The sequence below is a fragment of the Galeopterus variegatus genome, unplaced genomic scaffold (assembly GCF_000696425.1).
Source record: "Galeopterus variegatus unplaced genomic scaffold, G_variegatus-3.0.2 Scaffold42, whole genome shotgun sequence".
NCBI classification, from domain to species: domain Eukaryota; kingdom Metazoa; phylum Chordata; class Mammalia; order Dermoptera; family Cynocephalidae; genus Galeopterus; species Galeopterus variegatus.
The window spans coordinates 535,818-557,908 of NW_007726153.1; the positions used below are offsets into that span (position 1 = coordinate 535,818).

At 37.1% G+C, this 22,091-nt stretch overlaps 1 protein-coding gene across 1 annotated transcript in view; it reads left to right on the top strand.

Annotated features, from left to right (window-relative positions):
* GPC6 (glypican 6) overlaps window positions 1-22,091 on the top strand; it is a 962,025-nt gene that overhangs the window by 429,527 nt on the left and 510,407 nt on the right. Inside the window, exon 5 of the mRNA XM_008571554.1 lies at window positions 4,719-5,110. Coding sequence (XP_008569776.1) covers window positions 4,719-5,110 — 392 coding nt within the window. The remainder of the gene's footprint in view (window positions 1-4,718; window positions 5,111-22,091) is intronic.

Genomic DNA, 22,091 nt, shown 5'->3' on the forward strand with positions numbered 1-22,091 from the left:
AAGTAAATTTAGCACACCTGTCACACATGGTAGGACAAACGCTAAGTGTAATTAGGTATAGCTATAATCTCCAATGACTAATAAACAAAGATTTTCACTCATAGGGTCCTGTAATTACATAGATTTACACCACCATACCGAAACATTCATTTTAAACCAGCTTTCAATGAGAAGTGTTTTGGAGAGCATGAGGGTAGAATAAGACAGTGCTGGATCCAATCTCCATGCCCAGTTTACCACAGAATATGTTTATTCACAGCGGTGTTAAAGAGACAACATGTCTGGCTTGAACAAGAAAAGATTTTGCTGTTTCATGTAGACTGAAAATTCCTAGAGAGCTTCTGGTCTGACTTTCTTCTCTTTCTTGCCCTTTCTTTTGGAGCTGTGGGCTTCTCATTTCAAGCCATTCATCTGGAGACTTCACTGGGAGCCTTTCTCAGATATCCTTAGGGCACCTCTTAGCTCCTAGGAGTTGATTTTTGCCCTTTAAGAGGCATCTCCAAGAGATCAGACAGCATTGCACAGGCCTTCTTTTTGCTTTTGGAACAGTGGTGGTTTTTATCTACAACATTGTTCTCACACTAGAGGCAGCCTGCCCCACAGCAAACAGATGTTTGCATTGAGATCTCCCCTCTAGATGAATAAAATCTTCCCAGAGGCTAATGCTGGCTGGAAAAGTTTTTTTGTGCACCTATGAAGCATAACTGAGCCCTAAGCAACCACCTTTGATGTATATTTTGTGATTGGGGAAGAAAAAAATAATCAAATAGCATTTCTTTCTGCCAAACTGTTTCTTGCAGAAGAGAGTTTTGTTGACTGAAGGTTTTATTCAATGTGAGCTTTGCCTTCTCCAATTAAACAAATGGTTAGATTGAGACTGCTTTTTCTTATATTGCTCATGAATTTTGTCCTCTCTGATGCTGTTTGGACATAATACTTCATCAGCAAAATAGTTCCAATAACTGTCTTCCAAATTTCCATCTTATTTGGTTTGCTGAGAAACAATTTTCATTCAAGCATAATGTACTTTGTTGAGAGTCAACCTTCAAAAGGTGGAAGTCTACAGGCATGCTGAAAATGGAACGAGTATACTTATTTTGGAGGACATTAGTTTTGCCTCAGTACCTTGGATCTCCATTTTTCATCAGATCTAAGATCAATGTACCTTAAGGTAACAACATTTGTCATAATTGGCTGATACATTAGCTTCTTTCAATACTGAATATTAACTTTGTCTGTGAGATCAGTAAACCAAATAATGATTTTGAACAAGGAATAATAATGACTTTTGAGGACTAGTTAAGCTAATAGCAAACTTCTGAGACAATGGCACACCCTTAGACAAAAGGTATGCTTGGAATCTAATGTTATGTTTCTTGAGCCATATTTATTGAACTATTATAACTTGATTTCTATATTCAATCATGATTACTAATTTAGACATAAGAAAACAAACTGCAAGACACAGTGAGTGGGAAACCTGATTTTAACCATTCACCTTCAAAGTGGGCATAAGCCCAATAATACTTCAGAGTCCCCATGTCAGAAAGGGGTAAGTCTAAAGAATATAATCCTCGGTATAAGAAAAAAATAAAAATATGTATCCCTAGAGACAAACACTTATACCTCAAGTCTTTGGAGAGCAAAGAAGACCAGAAGATTTTTTTTTTCTCTCTCTCTCTTTTCTTTTTTTTTAGCTCCTTCCAAACCCAGACCACACTATTGATTACTGACTATTCATTGCTGAAGGCAGTACTCTGTATTCAATAAATTAAGCTTTAATTCCTTTGTCCAACAAAACAATTGACCTCAAAAAGAAGATAAATTAATAGGTTGTTCGGAGCTCATGATTAGAATCCACTTTCCAGTCTCATTATATTACTATTTTTCAATTCAGTGATTTTCCATTCTTATGTTTTTTCAGGATCTGCAACACTTTCTGCCTTTCTGTATCAGCAAGGCCAAGCTATTATCATTCCTGGTTTCAAGATTGAAAAGTTCTACTTATGATACTTTTATACTTTGGTATTAATATTAATTGAATATGGTTTCTATTTTAGAACAAACTAGGTAACAAATATTTCTGAAAAAATTTTGAAATGCTCTTGATTTCGTAAAATCATAAATAACATCAACATATAGTACACATAAATATTTTGATAAATTGATCTTTGACAATTTTGAAAATTTTTCCCTATCTGCTTCAACACTCATTTTCTTTACTGAATCTTTGAAGATTAGAGAGGTTTAATAATATTTAACCTGATTTTACTTTTGGGAAAAATACAAATAAGAAATATTTAGTGACTTGAACAAAATTACACAGGGTTTATAAGTAATGTCTTTTAGATAATCCTAAAGTTTTTGCTGCCACTGTAGCAGCAGAAATTTCTATATTGAAGAAAAAACAAAAGGGCCAACAGACAAATGAAAAAATTCTCAACATCACTCAGCATCAGGAAAATGCAAGCCAAAACCTCATTAAGATACCATCTCACCCCAGTTGGACTGGGTATCATCAAAAAGACGGAAAACAACAAATGCTGGCAGGGATGCAGAGAAAGGGGACCCCTCCTACACTGTTGGTGGCACTGTAAAATTGGTGCAGCCATATGGAAAACGGTATGGAGATTCCTTAAACAACTTCAGATAGAACTGCCCTATGATCCAGCAATTCCACTGCTGGGTGTATACGCAAAGGAATGGAGAGCTTCATGTCGAAGAGACACCTGCAGTCCCATGTTTATCGCAGCTCTGTTTACATTAGCCAAGAGTTAGAACCTACCTTAATGTTCATCATCAGATGACTGGATGAGGAAAATGTGGTATATCTACACAATGGAATACTACCCTGACATAAAAATACATGAAATACCGTCATTCGCAGCAGTGTGGATGAACTTAGAGAAAATCATATTAAGTGAAATAAGCCAGGCATGGAAAGAGAAATACCATGTGTTTTCACTCATAAGTGGGAGCTAAAATCATAAACATATAAATAAAAGAAAGAAAGAAAGATACAACATTCCCAATAATACACTGAACTTTCAAAAGGACCGCTGTGCTTACAAGAAGTGGGAAGGGGGGTGGGGGAGGGAGGAATGGGTAAAGGGCCACGAATAGCAATGATAGTGTGTACTACTGAATATAATAACTATTCCGATGTGAGCATCACATACTGCACGTGGGTACTGATGTTCAACTCTGTACCCCACTGATATGTATAATCAACTGTTACAATAAAAAGAAAACAAAAAAGGAAAAAAAATGTATTCTTTTGTAGTAAGAGGGTAAACAAGTGAACAGAGTCCTTTTTAAGCTTGTTGCTTTGGTCTTATTTGAAAGCAAATATAAAATAGTTATTATTATAGACACCATTTAATTGTCAAGACAATGGTTCAATTGTATTTTAATCTGAAGTGAAGTAGCTAAACCAAGTGCTTCTTCTGCCAACTTCTGAGAAAGCACAAAATAGCTTCCATGGAGTCTATGGAGAGGGATTTATCCCTTCTGTGTATTAGGGTAAAACAACAACAACAAAAAAAAACCCAGGGCTCCAGAAAGGAGAAAAGTTTTTTTTTTTAATTCCTACTTGGAGTCCTTGTAGTGTCCAGGATGAAGAGACATAGGTTCAGGGAATGAAAGAGAACTATGAAGAGATAAAACAGAGTCACTCTGTTGCTGGGAACTTGTATTGATAAACTCAGAAGTATTATCTTTCCTTAGCTTTTTCCTCAACCAATTTACATTCTCCAAATACAACTTGAGCTTTCTCTTCCCAGGCTCATCTGTGCAAATGGATAGGTGCCCTACAAACACAAGGTATCTCTTGAGGGAGCCTAATGTGAAGGCCAATGTGGCTAATGGTACCCAAGCGCTTTAATTTCTGTCTTATTTTTTGCATCCTATAAGCAATCAGAGTAACACTCAATTGCTGTTGCAGGATGGAAAAGTTCATTTGTATACCATACACTTTTTCATTTAGAACCTCTTAACCAGAAAGCCTAACTAGCAGTATTTTATTCAAGTTCTATAAAATGGTAGTTTATATTTCTAATGATAATCTGAGCTACTTTATGGCTTTCTGACTCATTATGGCCGCCTAAATTATGTTCGTTATAGCATTAGTATTCAGTGAATTTAATTGAATTATGAGTCTCTGAACACTGCTAATTGATTACTATATATAGAAACTAGAAAGAGTCCAAAATGTTACATTAATTTGAGCATCCCATTTATGAACTATTCCAACTAAAAGCAATGTAATTGAATTTAGTGTTGGGACAAATCAGTAAATAGGCTGAGGCAAATGTTTTTATCAGTATGCATTTGTTACTGTGTTAGTGACTATACTTCACACATTATATTTGCAACATACTTTGATTTGAGTTTATATCAAACCATACGATTTTTAAAAAATCAAACATACATTTTTTAAAAATTGAGCTTTTTTGGAGGATTTTTAAATGGTAAACTCCTAATGCTAATGGATGTTCTTTCAAATGGAAATCATAGGGTCTTCTGTTTTCTCTGATTCATAGAAGATCATAGACGTAAGTCAAATCTCATTTAAAATGTTGTTTTTGTTGGTCTATTAATCACAGGGTATCACTTTTCTATGAAATGCCATATTAAAAGCAGTTATGTTTAAGATAAGTAGATGTCTTGAGCTTTCTAGATCTTATTAATGTTTGTCTGCTTTCTTGTTTTATCTGCAGAATTTTTTCGAGAGCTCCTGGAGAATGCAGAAAAGTCACTAAATGATATGTTTGTACGGACCTATGGAATGCTGTACATGCAGAACTCAGAAGTGTTCCAGGACCTCTTCACGGAGCTTAAAAGATACTACACAGGGGGCAATGTGAATCTGGAGGAGATGCTCAATGACTTCTGGGCTCGTCTGCTGGAGCGGATGTTTCAGCTGATAAACCCTCAGTATCACTTCAGCGAGGACTACCTGGAATGTGTGAGCAAATACACCGACCAGCTGAAGCCGTTTGGAGATGTGCCCCGAAAACTGAAGATTCAGGTCACCCGCGCCTTCATTGCTGCTCGGACCTTTGTCCAAGGCCTCACTGTGGGCAGAGAAGTTGCAAACCGAGTTTCCAAGGTAATTGAAAATGTGCTGCCTTTCTAATTGCTCTTCCTCTTTTACTCTATTTTGAAAACCAATGTTTACCAAAAGAACCCCAAAAAAAACAGGTAAAAAATCTTACTTCTTGCTCTTAGACAAATCAGCTAAATGTCACAGCTTAATTCTGTTTGTTTGTTTGTTTGTTTCCTTGCTTTGTGTGAGAGAAAACAAGATTTCAAGCATTTCTGTACAATTTGGAAAACAAGGTCAATATTTATCAGCAATATAACAGAGAAGCTTTTAGTAGGAATGGTATGAAAACAGGTGTCTTGCAGCTATGATCACTTGGCATTTGTAGTCAGAGTTTTAAGGATGATAAATACTCATAAAACAGTCCATTCAGCAGTTATAATCCTCTAGGAAGTCAAGGTGACAGTCTCCATCGGTCTTGCAAGCAGAAGCAAGTTGTTGTTCAGGACAACGGCACCTGGAATTTCTTCTTTATCACATGTGTCAAAGTGGCCACATTCCTTAACAGTGAAGGAAGAGCCTTTTGCTGACACCTGTAGAACTGGATTAGGGAGAACTAATGAATGCTGAGTACAGACCCTGGCAGAGAATTCCTTTTGTTATCCATTACCTTTGTAATTCCATGCCGTGTATTGTGTTGGGCTTACGAAAAAGATAAATCACTAATCCACTTTTGGGCCTTTCCTTGAGGATAATGTCTCTAAACCTTTAATGCAAGGGATTATTCTCCACTGCTGTCTTTAAACATTGAGTATTTCCTGTGTAGAGGATCTCCGCCTTTGTTTAAGTTCTTCCCTGACATTTAACTGCTCTTCTGAGATGGGCCTGCCCATTTATGAGGTCAGTCCTACAAATAAACTGACAGATAATTACTTTAAGAAGTAAAGTTATAAACAATACATAACAAGAATGTGGTATTATATCACCCAAAGAAGATATACTTGTACAAAGATTATTGCCAAGCGTCACTTTTCTATTGCAGGGCTGTGCTGACAAGCCATACAAGTTTTCATAACTACTGATACTGTCCTTCTATGTTTTTGTTTTTCTACTTTGATCTTCTCAATATATACATCTTGGCATAAAGACTATCTATGCCCTTAAAAATATTTCTCTATGGCACTATTGGTAAAATTCATAGCAGCTGTTTTTTTTTTAATTATTAATTCCTAAAAATTTATTTGAGCATCCAAATAATTATTTGCCAGAAGGCTCCAAGGGAAATAATTACAAGGGATTTAACAATAAAAATGGCATATTATTCTGATCTTTTAAAAATGTTTTGTATTGAATATCAACAATGTTTTAGATACCCAAGTAATTAGAGCCCCAAACGTGGATTATTAATAAGGAATCAGCCAGGTGGAACAGCAGAGGATATATGAGCACCCGAGGACATTTGGTAAAATATGAATAAGTATAAAAAATAAATATGTGCTCCATATTTTCTTGAGCAGATAGATTTTGCTGTAAAAATAAGTTCAATTAATTTAATTTAATAAGTTAAAGAATAAGTTTAGTGATGGAGACTTCAAATTGAAGCCTTTGCTTTTGTTGAAGAATGAAACATGCAGTCAGCTTTTCAGAAACGTGAGGTAAGAAATTCAAAGCATGGGTTGATACATGCAACGTTCCTGATTGTTTATATTGATTCTGCCTGAGTGTGAATAATGTTTAGATGCATATATCATGATCTGGGGAGGTTCCAGAAGGATAAGAGAATATTTTCTAGCAAAGTGTCTACAAAACCACAGGGTAGGTTGCTGCTGACTCTTGGTCCTGTTTATCAGAGGATGGCATTACCTGCTCAGAGATGGGGGTCTTCCCTTGGTCGTTCCCTGACTGTCTCTTTCTGAGGTCTTTGTCTACCAAAGTCTTACATGCTCCTTTTCATGGTGACGGTTGACATCAGGGGCCAACCATCAGTAGAGTATGACCTTTAATTTTTTTCCAGAAGTAGTAAGGAATGTACTCTGCCCCATCTTTTTTCCTCCCCTGGTCCCTTCATGATCAACATTCATTTACAGAACAACTGCTGTGGGTGTGGGATATATTTTTTAGGTCATGTAGCCATGAACAGTTAACTTTTTTAATGCAGATATTGGCTTGTTTTACCTGAGTTTCATTAGCCTTAATCAACTAAACTGATAAATCCCACTCTGACATTTGCCTTTTGGAGATAGATAAATAGACAGATAGATATAGATAGATAGATAGATAGATAGATAGCCTTGGTTTAAAAGAAGCTGAGCAATTTTTTCTCCAATAATTTATGACTCAGGGATTTAAGTATTTTGCCAATGAATTTTCTCGCCTAATGATTACCGGATGATCTGTAGCCGACTAAACCAGATATGTATCTACCAGTGCTATGATGATTTTCAGCACCCAAACTACTTTTTGTAATAAGAATAAAATATTACAAGGACTAAATATATTAAGAAGAAAAACAAGAGTTGTGTTTGAGGTTTAAGCCCTTCGTAAATCTGAAGCCTCCCTGTGGGCCTATTAATTGAGTGATTTAGAGCTGGTGAAATGATGGCAGAAGAGTTAGAAAATTCAAGGAAAAAAATCCTAAATGGAGATCAGCAAAATAGCTTAGCTTCCACATCCTGGTTTGGGGATGTTTTTCCCTTTAGTTTCTCTCCTTACTTACAGTGACTTCTTAAATCTTGGAAGACATCATTAATAGTTTCTAATTAATTATTTTGACTGGAAAATTTACCTCTTTGGCAAAACTCAGCAGTTTAACACAAATGTTTTGACATAACATTATGTGGAATTTTCTTACCAGAAAAATGGAAGATTAATTTGTAAACATAAGCAGAATTATTTTTTAAAACCTTTGCTTGCCATCTTATGCATACAAACACTGTCTTTTCCTAGCCTTTGGATGAAGCAAGTTCATTTTAAGTAACTATAGCTAAAGCTCTGACTCTTAGAAGCATTATATAATTCTGGAGTGAATATCTGTGGTCAGTGAACCAGCGTTTATTTTCTGTGTGAATGACCATTTTTGAGCATCCCAAGTGTTGACAAAATGCGGAGTATCAGGAACTTTTATACTTTGCCAGTGGAAGTGTAAATAACGATTTGAAAAATACCTGTGTTGTTAAAGACATGCATATCCTAAAACTGCAATTCCATCCCTGGGGAAACTGTTACACATGTGTACAAGTAGACACGTAGAAGAATGTTTATAGCAGTGTTGTTTACCATCACATAAAAAGTGGAAATATCACAGATGTTCCATTTGCATAAATGGTGAAATTTTCACACCGTGAATTCCTATGGAACATAGAAAATAAGTGAACTACAACCATATTCGTAGGTTAAACACAACACTCATTTTGAGAGAAAAATATCAAATCATTAGAGAATATATATCATTTATATAAGGCTCAAAAAATGCAAAACTAAGCAGTACGTTATTTAGGAATAAAAATATAAGTAGTAAAACTCTAAAGAAAATTTAGAGAATGGTAAACACATAAATCAGATGGTGGTTACCACTGGGGTTGAGGTTTGGAGATGCCATTGAAGAAGTATACACAGGGTTTCCAAATTTACTGAAAACATACTATTTCTTAAGTCAGGAGCTGTATGTGTTCAAGCATGCATGAGTGCGTGTGCATGCGTGTAAGTTTTTTTAATGAAAGAAATTAAGGTGAAGAAAGACTTTACCATTGTCTACCCATGATTCTTTTTACCTGTGTAGCTATTATTGCGTCTCTCAGTTACCCGCAGCTCTTCACAAGACTTAACTGCTGTTTATGAACTTGCCAACCAGTCACTTTCCATGCTTCGTGTTGTGCTAAATGATGTCAGATAGGCATGGAAGGCAAAGCTCTAAAAATGAACAAAAAAGCAAATTTTGTTAATGTAGTAGCTTTGAGAGAATGGATCCAAACTATGTTTTAGTGTTGTCCCTTTATTAAAACACCCCCCTTATCCCATTATACACATTCATTAGTGAGTGGAATTGTGGATGCCAGCAGTCACTCTAAAGGCTTGTCAGACGTTGGGAAGAGCAGATAGAGGACTTCATAAAGAGGTGTTAACAGATTGTCTGCTAAACCAAGCTTCAATTATTCATCACAGACAAATGTGGAAAATTCACTTGTCCATCATAGTCCCATTTACACTAAGACATGATTTTCATATCTTTTGCTTTAATAAAAGAGACTTCTGTGAGTAAACTCTGTAAATTGTGTCAAGAGCAGTTACTTCAACTATACAAATCATTTCATTGATTCATTGCAGGCAAATTGGGTGGGTAGCAGAGCTGGGATCCAAACAACATGAGCTATTGACAAGTACTGTTCCTTCTCTCTCTCTCTCTCTCTCTCTCTCTCTCTCTCTCTCTCTCTCTCTCTCTTCCCCCCCTCCCTCCCTCCCTCCCTCTCTCTCTCTCAAATCTTTCTTCCTTGTGGGTCATGACTTTGAAAACAAAGTCTGACTTTTAGTCTTCAGTAAGATGAGAATTTTTTCATCAACAGACATCCACTTATGTCTGCTACACAGAATGGTGTTATTTTTTAATTTTCTTTTTTTATTGGTTATAAATACTCATGACATACAAAGCTGATTGTCACCCCTCGTGCCCATGTTGTGAGGGCCAGATTCATACTGCCAGCATATCCATTACCCCAAATTGCATTTGTATCCCATATCCCCCACCCAATTATCCCCAATATCCATCTTCCTCCCCCCTTCCTTCCCACTCCACTTTGTAGCCCAAGGAATGACCTCTCCTTCTGCAAGTCCAACACGCTACTGTGGTCTTTCCTTCTTCCTTCTTTCTCTCTTAGCTCCCACATATGAGTGAGTACATGTGGTATTTATCCTTCTGTGCTTTGCTTGTTTCACTAAACATACGTTTCTCCAGGCTTATCCATGTTGTTGCAAGTGGGAGTATTTCATTCTTTTTTATGGCAGAGTAGTATTCCATGATGTATATATACCACAATTTCCTTATCCAGTCATCCCTCGATGGACAATTTAGGTTGGTTCCATGTCTTGGCTATTGTAAACAGAGCTGCGATGAACATGGGAGTACAGGTATCCCTTCCACATGATGATTTCCATTCCTCTGGGTATATACCCAGAAGTGAGACTGCTGGATTGTACGGAAGATCTATCCGTAACTGTTTGAGAAACCTCCATACTGTTTTCCATAGTGGTTGTACTAATTTACAGTTCCACCAACAGTGTAGGAGTGTTGCATTCTTTCCGCACCCTCATCAGCATTTGTTATTCACCATCTTTTTTATTATAGTCAGTCTAACGGGGTGAAGTGGTATTTTATTGTGGTTTTAATTTGCATTTCCCTGATGACTACTGATATTGAGCATTTTTTCATGTACCTGTTGGCCATTTTTATGTCTTCCTTTGAAAAATGTCTATTCATCTACTTTGCCCATTTTTTAAATGGGTTATTTGGGTTTTTTTACTGTATAATTGCTTGAGTTCATTTTATATAATGGATATTAATCATTTGTCAGATGCATAGTTAGCAAAAATTTTCTCCCACTCTGTATGTTGTCATTTCACTCTGTTGATTGTTTCCTTTTCTGTGCAGAAGCTTTTTAGTTTGATATAGTCCAATTTATTTATTTTATTTATTTTTTTTAAGGATTGTGCTTTCAGGCTCATGTTCATAAAGTCTGTGCCCAGACCTAGTTGCTGAAGTGTTTCACCTATATTTTGCCTTAGTAATTTAACAGTTTCAGGTCTTATACTTAAGTCTTTAATCCATTTTGAGTTGATTTTGCTGGATGGTGAGAGATGCATATCTAGTTTCATTCCCAGCACCACTTGTTGAAGAGGCAGTGTTTTCCCCAATGTAGATTTTTGTTACCTTTGTCCAATATCAGATGGCTGTAAGCCTGAGGAATGATTTCTGGGTTCTCAATTCTACTTAACTGGTCTGAATGTCTATTTTTATACCAGTACCATGATGTTTTGGTTACAATAGCTTTGTAGTATAATTTAAAGTCAGGTAGTTTTATTTCTCCAACTTTATTTTTTTGTTGTCCAGGATTGTCACCACTTCTATTTAATGTAGTACTGGAGGTACAAGCCAGAGTAATCAGGCAAGAGAAAGAAATAAAGGGAATCCAGATTGGAAAAAATGAAGTCAAACTTTCCCTATTTGCAGAATGGTGTTTTACACAAAGAACATCTTAAATGGTTCATCCACCTGAGCAAACAGGTTTGCATTAACAACTTGTGCCTAGAAAGCTATAAACACAGTCAATTTTCTATAAATGTGGTTGATGCCCTATAAGGCTGAAAAAATTTATCATCAAATTTGATGGAATGAAGACTATGAAGTCCCTCCATTTAAAGCATTCTCTGATCACAATGGAAAACCATTCTGATGAATTTACCATGTATTCAATTTACAGGAGAAATGGTATTTGATTTAGCTTTTTGTTTGGGGAAAGAATTTAAGATATAAAGTAAAACCACCTATTGTATCTATCTTATTAGTTTTGTTCCTTCTATAGAGATTTTTGGATTATAGTTAATTTTTGTGGAGTAATCCAGAAATGAAAAGAACCACTAAAAGGCCTTAGGTGAATGAATCCTCTTTATAGTTCTTCTGTGGTTTGTGTATTCTCTTTTGTAACTGATGATTACTCAATGTACATTATTTCAACAATTACAGTGTTAAGAAGAATAGGTAAGCCTTTTAAAATTATCAATAATGCTTCTATGGTTACAACTTTTAAGTCAGCATATATAATCTATGTCTGCTACCTTATGATGGTGATGTGGACATTGTATTATATTTAGAAAGTACTTTGCAGTTGGTACATAAATAATTTCATGATGTAAATAGCAAGAAAATGATATTAGTACTAGGAACTCTAACAACAAAAATAGCTTATTAATATGAATCATTGAAAATGTAGGACTTTTACCACGATCTCAGTATCGTGCTAAGCACTGGAAATCAGAAGAGTATAAGGAAGTTCAGGTGTCAGAAGAAGAAAAGAATCTTTTCCCTTCCAGAATAGCTTGTGGGGTGCATCACGGTTGGGTCTACAGAAGTAAGAGAGAAATTGATCAAAACAATTTGATTGCTTTTATTAAAACCATTAAAATCATTTTTATTAATTTGAAGTTCTCTTGCAAAATGTACGGTATAGGTATATAAATTTGAAAAATGTTTAAGAAGAGGGTAAAAACCAAGGAAAAGAATGTCATTTATTTCCAAAAAATTAAAAGCTATTGTGTATTCTTTCTTCTTGTTATTTTGCAGCTTGCATCTGTTTCTTTTCCTTTTTTTCCTTTTTATCTATTTTTTATTATACATACATGTGAGATACAACATTGATTTTCAATAATTGTGTAGAGTGTGTGGTGGTTAGATCAGTATAGTTAGCTTATTCATCATTACCATATGCAATCATTCTTCGTGTCCATTGACCAACTCCTCACTAGCCCACCTTCCCTCTCTCCCTCTGCGCCTCTTTTCTACCTCTAGTTTTCTAGAAGTTCAACATATTACTGTCATTATTGTTTCTTTCTTTCTCTTTGTCTCTCTTTATTGTTCATTTGTTTATTTATGGATTCAGCTCCAGTTATGAGTGAGAACATGAGGTATTTCTCTTTCTGTACCTGGGTTGTTTCACTTAGAATAATTTTCTCCAGGCGCGTCCTATGCCTGAGTTATACTATTTTATTTTAAAATTATAGTACCTATCGGAATTCCATTAAAGCAAGCACCTTTCTCCTCACTGAATCCAACTTTGAAGTTTTATTCATATCAAAAGGAGAAGTTAAGGGGTTTCTGATCCCTGTCAAAATATACCATGGCTAGAAAAAGTTTGGGAACCACAGTCTGACTATATTGTGCCTATCAGCTATAATCTTCTGTTTCTTACAGTTTTGGATGGGTACGACTAAACAAGTTAAAGTATTTGCAAATACTAATTGGGCAGAGAAGCAGGAGCAAATAATTCCAGTATGTAATGAGAGAAATCGTGCAATAAACGTTTTGGGAACAGAGGGGAGAGACACCTAGCTTAAGGTTATCAATACTTGAACCATGTGTTGAAGGATGCATGGGTCTTGGGCACATGATAAGGGAAACTCATGATGAAGGATATTTCAGGCAGAGACAACAGCTGAGCAGAAGTGCAGAGATGTGAAACCAAATGATGTCTGCAGGGAGCTACCAGCACCTGCCGTTTCTGAGGCATAAAGTACAAAGCAATGAATAGAAGGCGATAAAGCTAGAGACCTAAACTGAACCCTTGGATGAAAACTGTCTCTTTCACTGATGATTTTGTGCATGTGTATTCTGCCTGCATAATTAAAAACTAAACTTTCTGTGGATAGAAGCATTCCAGTATTTTTGAGGGACAAACGTGCTGTGTACCTACTGCCAGGCACTGCTTTATAAGAAACAGAAGAGATAATAATGGATGGCATTGTTTTTGAGGAAATCACAGTCTATCCAGAAGAGATAGAGGTGTAAAAAGTTCAAGTGTAGTGCAGATAATCAGGGTAATGATGGAAGTGTGGATAAAATACTATGTGAACCGAGAGAAACACAAGCACATGCCTTGGGAAATTGGAGAAGGCTCCTTCGAGTAGGCAATAGTCAGACTTGAACTTAAATGAATAGGGTCTCATAGAGGGCAATATAGGGTCTCACAAGCTTGCCAGGGGCCCGGCACAGACAAGGCACGAATCATGAAAGGTCATCAGTATTTGGAAATGAGGCAAGGAGGTAGGTTTGAATTGTTTCATCTGGGAATTATATTTTAAGTTAATGAATTTGAAGGGCTTTGCATAAACAAGGGCTACAAGCTGAATTTTTTCAAAAGACAAACGTGATCACATTCTTACTTAAAAAAGATCGTCCATGGAGATGATAAACTGGATTGGGAAAGATTGATGGCAGGTGCTGTGATGGGAAACTGTTGTAATTGATCAGATGAGAGGTGGTAAGACCTGAGTCACAGCATTGTGGAGCAGAGTAGAGAGCACAGCTGGAAGGACCGACAAAGACCCTCCAGCGCAGCAGCGATGGTGCTGCCTTTTCAGGTTCTACCCCTGGCATTCACCACTGTTCCTGGCACACAGTTTATTCCCATTTGTCTGCGACAGTTGTCTGCCTGCTGAGAATCATCAACATGAAAAGGTTTGTTGGCAAAGAGTGGGAACATTTAGCTAGAGAAAGAAAAGAACAAGATCAGATGAAACACCAGAGAGTGTACATATGTAAAGAGGATTCAGAAAAGAAAGAAAACTAGAACTAGAAAAAGGAGAACTAGAGAAGAACTAGAAAAGTATGTTGCCCCGAAAGTAAAGAGAGAATTCAAGAGATAGGATCATTGATAGCATCAACTATTGCAGATGATTAAGTTAGAAGGGCAGAGAAAATAGATCTTTGGATTTGGTTGTTAGTATGTTACTAACTTTGGCAAAGCATGGTTTGATTAGGGTGGTTTTAATGAACTCTTCTGCCCTTACACATTGTAGAACTGGGTGTGCAATGCATGGTCTGTGGACTGGCACCTGTCCGTGAAAAGGTTATCTTTTTCCAACAAGATAAATACAAAAATTGAAAGTGTTTTAGAGGGCCGGCCCGGTGGCGCACTGGATAGTGCGCCGCTTGGGAAGCGCGGCGGCGCTCCCGCCCGAGGGTTCGGATCCCACATACAGACCGGTTCCCGCTCACTGGCTGAATGAGGCGCGGGAGCAACGCCGAGGGTTGCAATCTGGTCCCGGTCCGGTACGGGGGCAACACTGAGGGTTGCGATCCGTTGCCGGACACGGAAAAAGACCAAAAAAAAAAAAAAAAGAAAGTGTTTTAGAAATTTTTATAACAATTTCACATTGCCCCAACATCCAAGACACCATCAATGGACTCTTCCTTGACTGTCATTGAACTTGCAGCATATTAGTTATGTTCTGGAGGATCAGCTATCAGGTCATGACATTTGTGGAAAATCAGTAAACCAAAGATTGTCCAGGTAATTTGAGCTTCTAACAAATGGTTTGACATGTACTATTCTAGAACAATGTTAAGAATAGGAAAATAATGAACATATTTTGATTGATTTCGTTGGTAGGTTTGGATTTTATCTTTCTGTGTTCAGTTTCTTCTTACCCCTTTTTGTGCCTTCCTGTCCTAGCCTTTTTTCCCTGGAGTGTAGTCTCTCTATTTACACCCACGACGGGCTCTCAGTAAACTCATTTTGATTGGCGTGTCTGCTGTTTCCCTATGCCCCACAAGTACAGGAACTCCTCTGAAGCCATGGAAAATGTGTGCTACAAGCAGACGAGATATCTTTGTTACTAATAGGGAACATCTACTGGTGAAATATGCCAATTAAAGAATAACACACATACAAAAGACCCAAGGATAAAAACTCTAGTGCTGGAACTCAAAGAATGCTGCTTCTAAAATGGCTTCATAAAGAAAAACGGACTTGACAGTTTATACCAGTGTCAACGCTGCCTCTCCTCTTGGATATTTATCTCTGAATGCATTTATGCTCTTCCTACCAGAAGGTTCTGTGAAATGAGGTTTGAACAATAGTCATGCTGTAATTACTTGCACATGCAAAAGCGTGTTCAGAGTGCTGACAGGAGGCTATAGAGGCTGTGCAATATCATAGGCCGGACTTGAAAGTTTGGAGGATTTCTCTTTTATTGTCCCATCTTCAGAGATTCAGTGTTACAAGGACATTCCCTGATGCAATATCAGTGCACTGTAGAGGTTTATGAACCAAGATACACATCAAAAAGAATTTTAATAAAGCTTGACAGATATATTGCATTAATAGTGCTGACATCGTGAAGTAGGACTTATGTAGGGAGTCTGGCATACTAGTATTTTTTAAAATGAGGTATTAGTCCATACAGATATTTGTTCATAAAAAAGATGGAGGATATATTATTGAACTCTGTAGATTTTCTCCATTTTTATCTTTGCGATTACAAGCAAGGGTCATTCCCCTTTATTTGTATGCATTATACCTCTTTGTCTTTATGAGGGCTATTTAGTGCAATCTCATATATGTTTAGAACATTGTAATCATCCCAAACAGTGTTGAAACTCTACACTTTCTTGTGTCTAAATTGGATAGCCAAGAGTGAAAATGGACAGTTCAGGTTGTCAGTAATAGGATAATGGTGACTTTGACATTCAGATGTAAGTAAAACTATAGCCTAAATCAATAGGTACTCCACGTTAACATCAGGTGTCACTTAAGTAGCTTGCATAAACAGAATTTTTGAATGATTTTCACCCTTGCAGGAACATGCTGCTTGTCAGAAATACCACTGTCGTATTCAATACTCAGTATAGAGTAGTGTACTTTATGTGGAAATTTTATCCTCTTCAGTTCACAGTATCTAAAGAAGTCAGGAAGGCAAACTTCTGAATTCATTTTGTATAAGATTTTGGCAATCAAAAAAGCCTATTTATTGAACATTTTAAACTTATAATAGTGTATTAATTATGGAAACATTATTATACATACTATTTTCATAGTAGATACAATTATGAGTGTCTCCATAAAGGAATATATTCATTTATAAATAATGGTTTCTGAAACTTTTATTTGTCCTTGGCTTTCTAAAAACACATTCTCTTACTAAAAATATATCAAGACATAAGGCAACATTTATTTCACTGTTTTCCAATGAACATGGACAACACTTAGTAAGAAGTGAATGATTTTATGGTGCTTTAAAAAATAGCAGAGAATTAAGAACTCTAAGGAAGTTTCCATTCTTTTCTTCTCAGGATTTTGTTATTCAAAGTAGAGGCTGGGCCAAGGAGAATTCAACTGTTCTTGCAATAAAGCATTTTATTGAAAAGATGAACCTTATGATTTCCTGCTGCATTTGTAGACAGAAGATAACTATATAAAATATTTATGACACTATTTCCATAAAATTTCAGAAATATCTCTTTTGGAATGGAGAAAAAAGTACTCTGACATTTTGGCTAGGATGACAGATAGAATCCAGATTGAAAGTTTTTATTTGTGCATATTATTTTTTTTTAGTGTGAAAGTGATAGTTTTTTTCTAGCAACAGTCTGTTATACCAAATGTTTAATAAATTGTAAAACCTTCAGTTCCCCACTATCCAAGACCTCCTTCTTGATCAATTTATAGTTTGTCATTTGTGGTGTGATTATGGGACAAAAAGAACTGGGGAAATAAGATAATATTTTGAATCACCCAAACCAGATGGACATTTTTTCCCTCCAAGTTACCAAGAAAATATAAACAAAATTGTTACTCTAGCTTAAATTGCCTGGATATTTATTTTTTTTGTCATTGGTCAGAAAAATAATTGTATTTTCATGTATTTTTTTTCTGAATATAAAACCAATGTATACACATCCAAAAAAACTTTGGAAAATACAGAAGAATACAAAGAAGAGAATAAAATATCCTAAGTTCTCCCTATCCAGAGATAACTCATGTCAAAAGTTTGTGTTTCTAGTGTTTCTCTAAAATAATTTTATATTGACAAATAATGTGCGGTGTTGAATATTGAATTCTGCTTTCTTCACTGTAATATCATATGCATTTCCCTTTCAATGGAATTTCTTTAGTATAATACTCCTATTTCTTAAACATTTTCTTTATTGCCTAAGGGATTTGTTTGCTGCCAATATATCTAGGGAACCTTCACAAATAGTAACCCCCAGACATTATTACTAAAAGAAGAAACCAACTGTCTTAAGTAGTATGTATGCGTGTGTGTGTATGTTCATCTTGACTCATTTTGTGCTCTGAATTCCAGGGTACATGGGAGCTCCATGACTCCCTTCTCATGTGTTTACTGTTGCAATTTACTGATTGATTGATACCTACTCCAGACAGTTACATAACTTACAGTTTTTTTTTCAAAAGGGGAAATAAAAGGTGAAGACATAAAGTGGAGGTAGAAATGAAGCCGATAGAAAAATGTTTAGTAGAAATCCATGGACAAAACTTTCCATTCGGGCCGGCCCGGTGGCGCACTGCTACAGTGCGCCGCTTGGGAGCGCGGTGGCGCTCCCGCCGAGGGTTCAGATCCCACATACAGACCGGTTCCTGCTCACTGGCTGAGCGAGGTGTGGGAGCAACACCGAGGGTTGCGATCCCGTTGCCGGTCCCGGTCCGGTACGGGCGCGACACTGAGGGTTGCGATCCGTTGCCAGACATGAAAAAAGACAAAAAGGAAAAAAAAAAAAAAAAACTTTCCATTGGGCCAAAAATCTAGATCTAAGTCAGATTGCTAAGTGGTGGTCCTTGATCCAGACTGGCCCACAGACATGTTTCATTTGGCATGAATTCTTTAAGATTTTAAATAATATTTTAAAATTGGGAGGATGGACATAAAATGTAGATTTCTACAATTTCTTGGAAGACCCAACAACTCTGAGCCCGTGACCGCACAGCAAAAATCAGCTGGAATTGATAAATGAGTAGACTGAGCTTGTTTTAGCTTGAGCACCCATGTTCCAGTTTGACACAGGTCTGATCATTCCCGCAGGTGGCCGAACCCTGAAGTGGGTATTGGTTGCCATCTATCGCGATGCTTGGCTCTTTTCTTCATAATGCTTGGCCCTTTTTACCTATTTTTTTTTTTTTTTTTGTCTTTTGTCTTTTTCCGTGTCCGGCAACGGGATCGCAACCCTCGATGTTGCCCCCGCACCTCGCTCAGCCAGTGAGCGGGAACCGGTCTGTATGTGGGATCCGAACCCTCGGGCGGGAGTGCCGCCGCGCTTCCCAAGCGGCGCACTTATCCAGTGCGCCACCGGGCCGGCCCCCTTTTTACCTATTTTTTTACTAAAAGTAAAAAAGTGAAAACCAAATAAGCCATATCTCAAGAAAAAAATAGTAGGTAGCTTTTTTTAAAAAAAGTATAAAATATTCTAAGTATTTAATATGCGAATAGAGTCTATGTTTAAGGAACACATTCAGTGAACCTCTATCACAGTTATTGCTTGACTCCTTAACCTTGGAATTTGCAAAGCCTTCTTTAAGCTTCTCTCAGCCATCAGTGTGAGGTAAACACTATCCCATCATCAAATGAAAGCAAACCAATAGCTAAGGAAAAACTCCACTGTTCGTGATGTTGGGACCAGGGAAGAATGACCCCCTCCTTTTAATGTCCTCGAGAGCATCCTTATATTATACACAACTAGAAGTTTACTTCTGCCAGAATGGATCTTAGCAAGCACAGACCGAGAATTGTTTTTCTATCATTGTCATCATAACATCGTCACCATTATCAAATTCTCTTCCTGTCTGATGTAATTAGAAGCTCACACCTATTGAGTACTTGCCGGCCTCATTACTAAGTACTTTTCTCACATTCCCATTTACTCCTTGCATTAAACCTATGAGACAGGTATGGTTATTATCCCACTTATTAGATAAGGAACCTGGGGCTGAATGACACAAAGCCTATGCTGTAATTCCGCACTGCCTCACACGGAGTTGAAGCTTTTGTCTTTAAATGCAGCAACCTAGTATAAAAATTCTTGTTCCACGGCCTTGCCATTCAATAGGATTATGAGGTGAGCCATGTATGTAATTTAAAATTTTCTATAAATACATTAAAGTAAAAAGAAACAGGTGAAACTAACTTTAATAATATATTTTATTTAAATCAATATGTCAAAACATTCTCCTTTTAATATGTAATCAATTCAAAAATTATTAATAAAATATTTTAATTTTTTATACTAAGACCTCAAATTTTGGTGTGTATTTTGCACTTGCAGCCCATCTCAGTTTGGACTAGCCACATTTCACTTGTTTAGGAGCCACATGTGGCTAGTAGCTAATGAATTGGAGAGTGCAAAGATATAGTTTTAATGCAATATTCTTTTATTTAAGGTAGAGAAATTTTAAGAACTCACTCCAGGAAGTCTAAACTCTCCTGGTTGATCATTCATATAATTCCTCCCCTTATAAGGAGAATAGAGAAGTACTCTGTCTTTGCATAATGCAGTTTTGTCCTTGATGGGAACTCTAATATAGATAACATGAATTGATGCTGTTTTAAGAGATTTGTTCTTGATAGTGCCTCCAAGGTTCTGTATGGGGTGCTACTGGTGTTCCCAAGTGTAATGAGCATCAGAAAGGTTGCAGATCATCATGGATGGATTGCTTTGTGATTTTCTGCCGTGGAGAAGTGGAGGAGACTAATTAATAAAGGAGTTGGCAAGTATCTATGGATGTTAGCTTCAGCAGTGAACAAAAGAAATAAATGCCCAATTGTGGTCATGGGGAAGGGGTGCTCTGTGAGATATTCAGCTCTTAAAAGGGCGATCCTGGGGCCAGCCCGGTGGTGCACTGCTACAGTGCGCCGCTTGGGAGTGCGGCGTCGCTCCCACCGAGGGTTCAGATCCCACATGCAGACCGGTTCCCGCTCACTGGCTGAGCGAGGTGCGGGCGCGACACTGAGGGTTGCGATCCCGTTGCTGGTCCCGGTCCGGTATGGGCGTGACACTGAGGGTTGCGATCCGTTGCTGGACACGAAAAAAAAACACACACACACACACACACAAAAAGGGTGATCCTAATACTCATAAAGGTAGCCCATCAGTGGATTAATTGAGTCAAAACCACATGACTCATTTGTGTTCAGATAGAGTTGAGGTTATTTCACAATTTTTTGGTAAACAAGGTACTTTTCAGGTAACAGCCTCTGGGGCATTGGTTCTTTTTGACTTCTCATAAAATATGTTAGCACATAGTTTTTTAAAAACTGAGAAATTATGATTTTAGTGAATTACCACTGAGTGCATACAGTGATACACTAGTGTGCTGACAAAGTTGACATTCATCCTTCCAAAATGCCTGTCATCCACCATCAGGAAAGAGCTTCTCATAAGAGGGAGCATATTAATAATTGCTATTCAAATATCACTTGGCAAATTGTGATTTGTTATTGGATGTTCCTTTGTAATAAAGAGGATCAGATCAACCTGGTAGAAGTAGAGGGCTCTGGAGCTGCAACCGTGTTCTGGATACACACAACTCTTCCCCAAGCTTACAGTGCCATAGAGAGCTGACTTTAGACTCATTTTATAATTCTGTTCACTAAGTTAATTTAGAATATGTAAACTGATTTATTGTGAGATTTAAAATCATTTCTCTCATGAGAGCCCAGAATATTAGGTTAGCAGTTTTTTGAACACAACTTTGACTCAATTTCAGGGGGCAGGCAATTTAATGTCAGCATCTCATAATTCCAGCTGCACAGTATCATTTTCTCTGTACTTTCCACTGCTGAGTCAAAAATCTATTTGAGACGTTGCAAATATGTCAGAGCATTTCTACCAGAGAGAAAGTTCGTGGATGACTTCTATCTGCAGCGATGTAAATTCTTATGTCATCTTCATTTGCAGCTACAGCTTGCTCCTTTGGGGTACTCAGAAACCATACAAACGAATCTACTGAAAACTGAGCTTAGAAATTTCAAGCAACACAATCACTGTGTAGCTTTGTTACATGTCGTTTTCTTTCTGTGTTGCTTCCCATTTATATTTCTCCCCTTACCATGCTTTAGTTTCAGCTGAAATCTGAATTCTCATCTCCCCGAGTATAGGCTGTTGCTGCCTCAAGGTGCTGTCTCAGCCTTTAGGTTCTGTACTTTTTGGGGGGCATCCTAAGAAAATCTTTGTCAGATACTATTTTGATTAAATCACTGTCCTCTTCATAAATCCTGGCACCATATTGCTTGTCAATTACTCTGATAATTTGGAATATTTGCTATTTGCTTGGCTCTCTACTAGGCATTGGACTTGAAATGGCACATCTCTACAAGAGATTGGCAAATCTGAACTCAGCAACCTAGCCTTTAAATCTTCCATCTCTCACTTATCTTGCTGCCCTGAATCATTACTACCAATTCAATGCCTAGTTTTATTCAAGCCTTTCCCCCCATGAAAGTTTTTGTGACATTGCTCTGCCATTTTCCTTACCCATCATGCCTCTCTCTC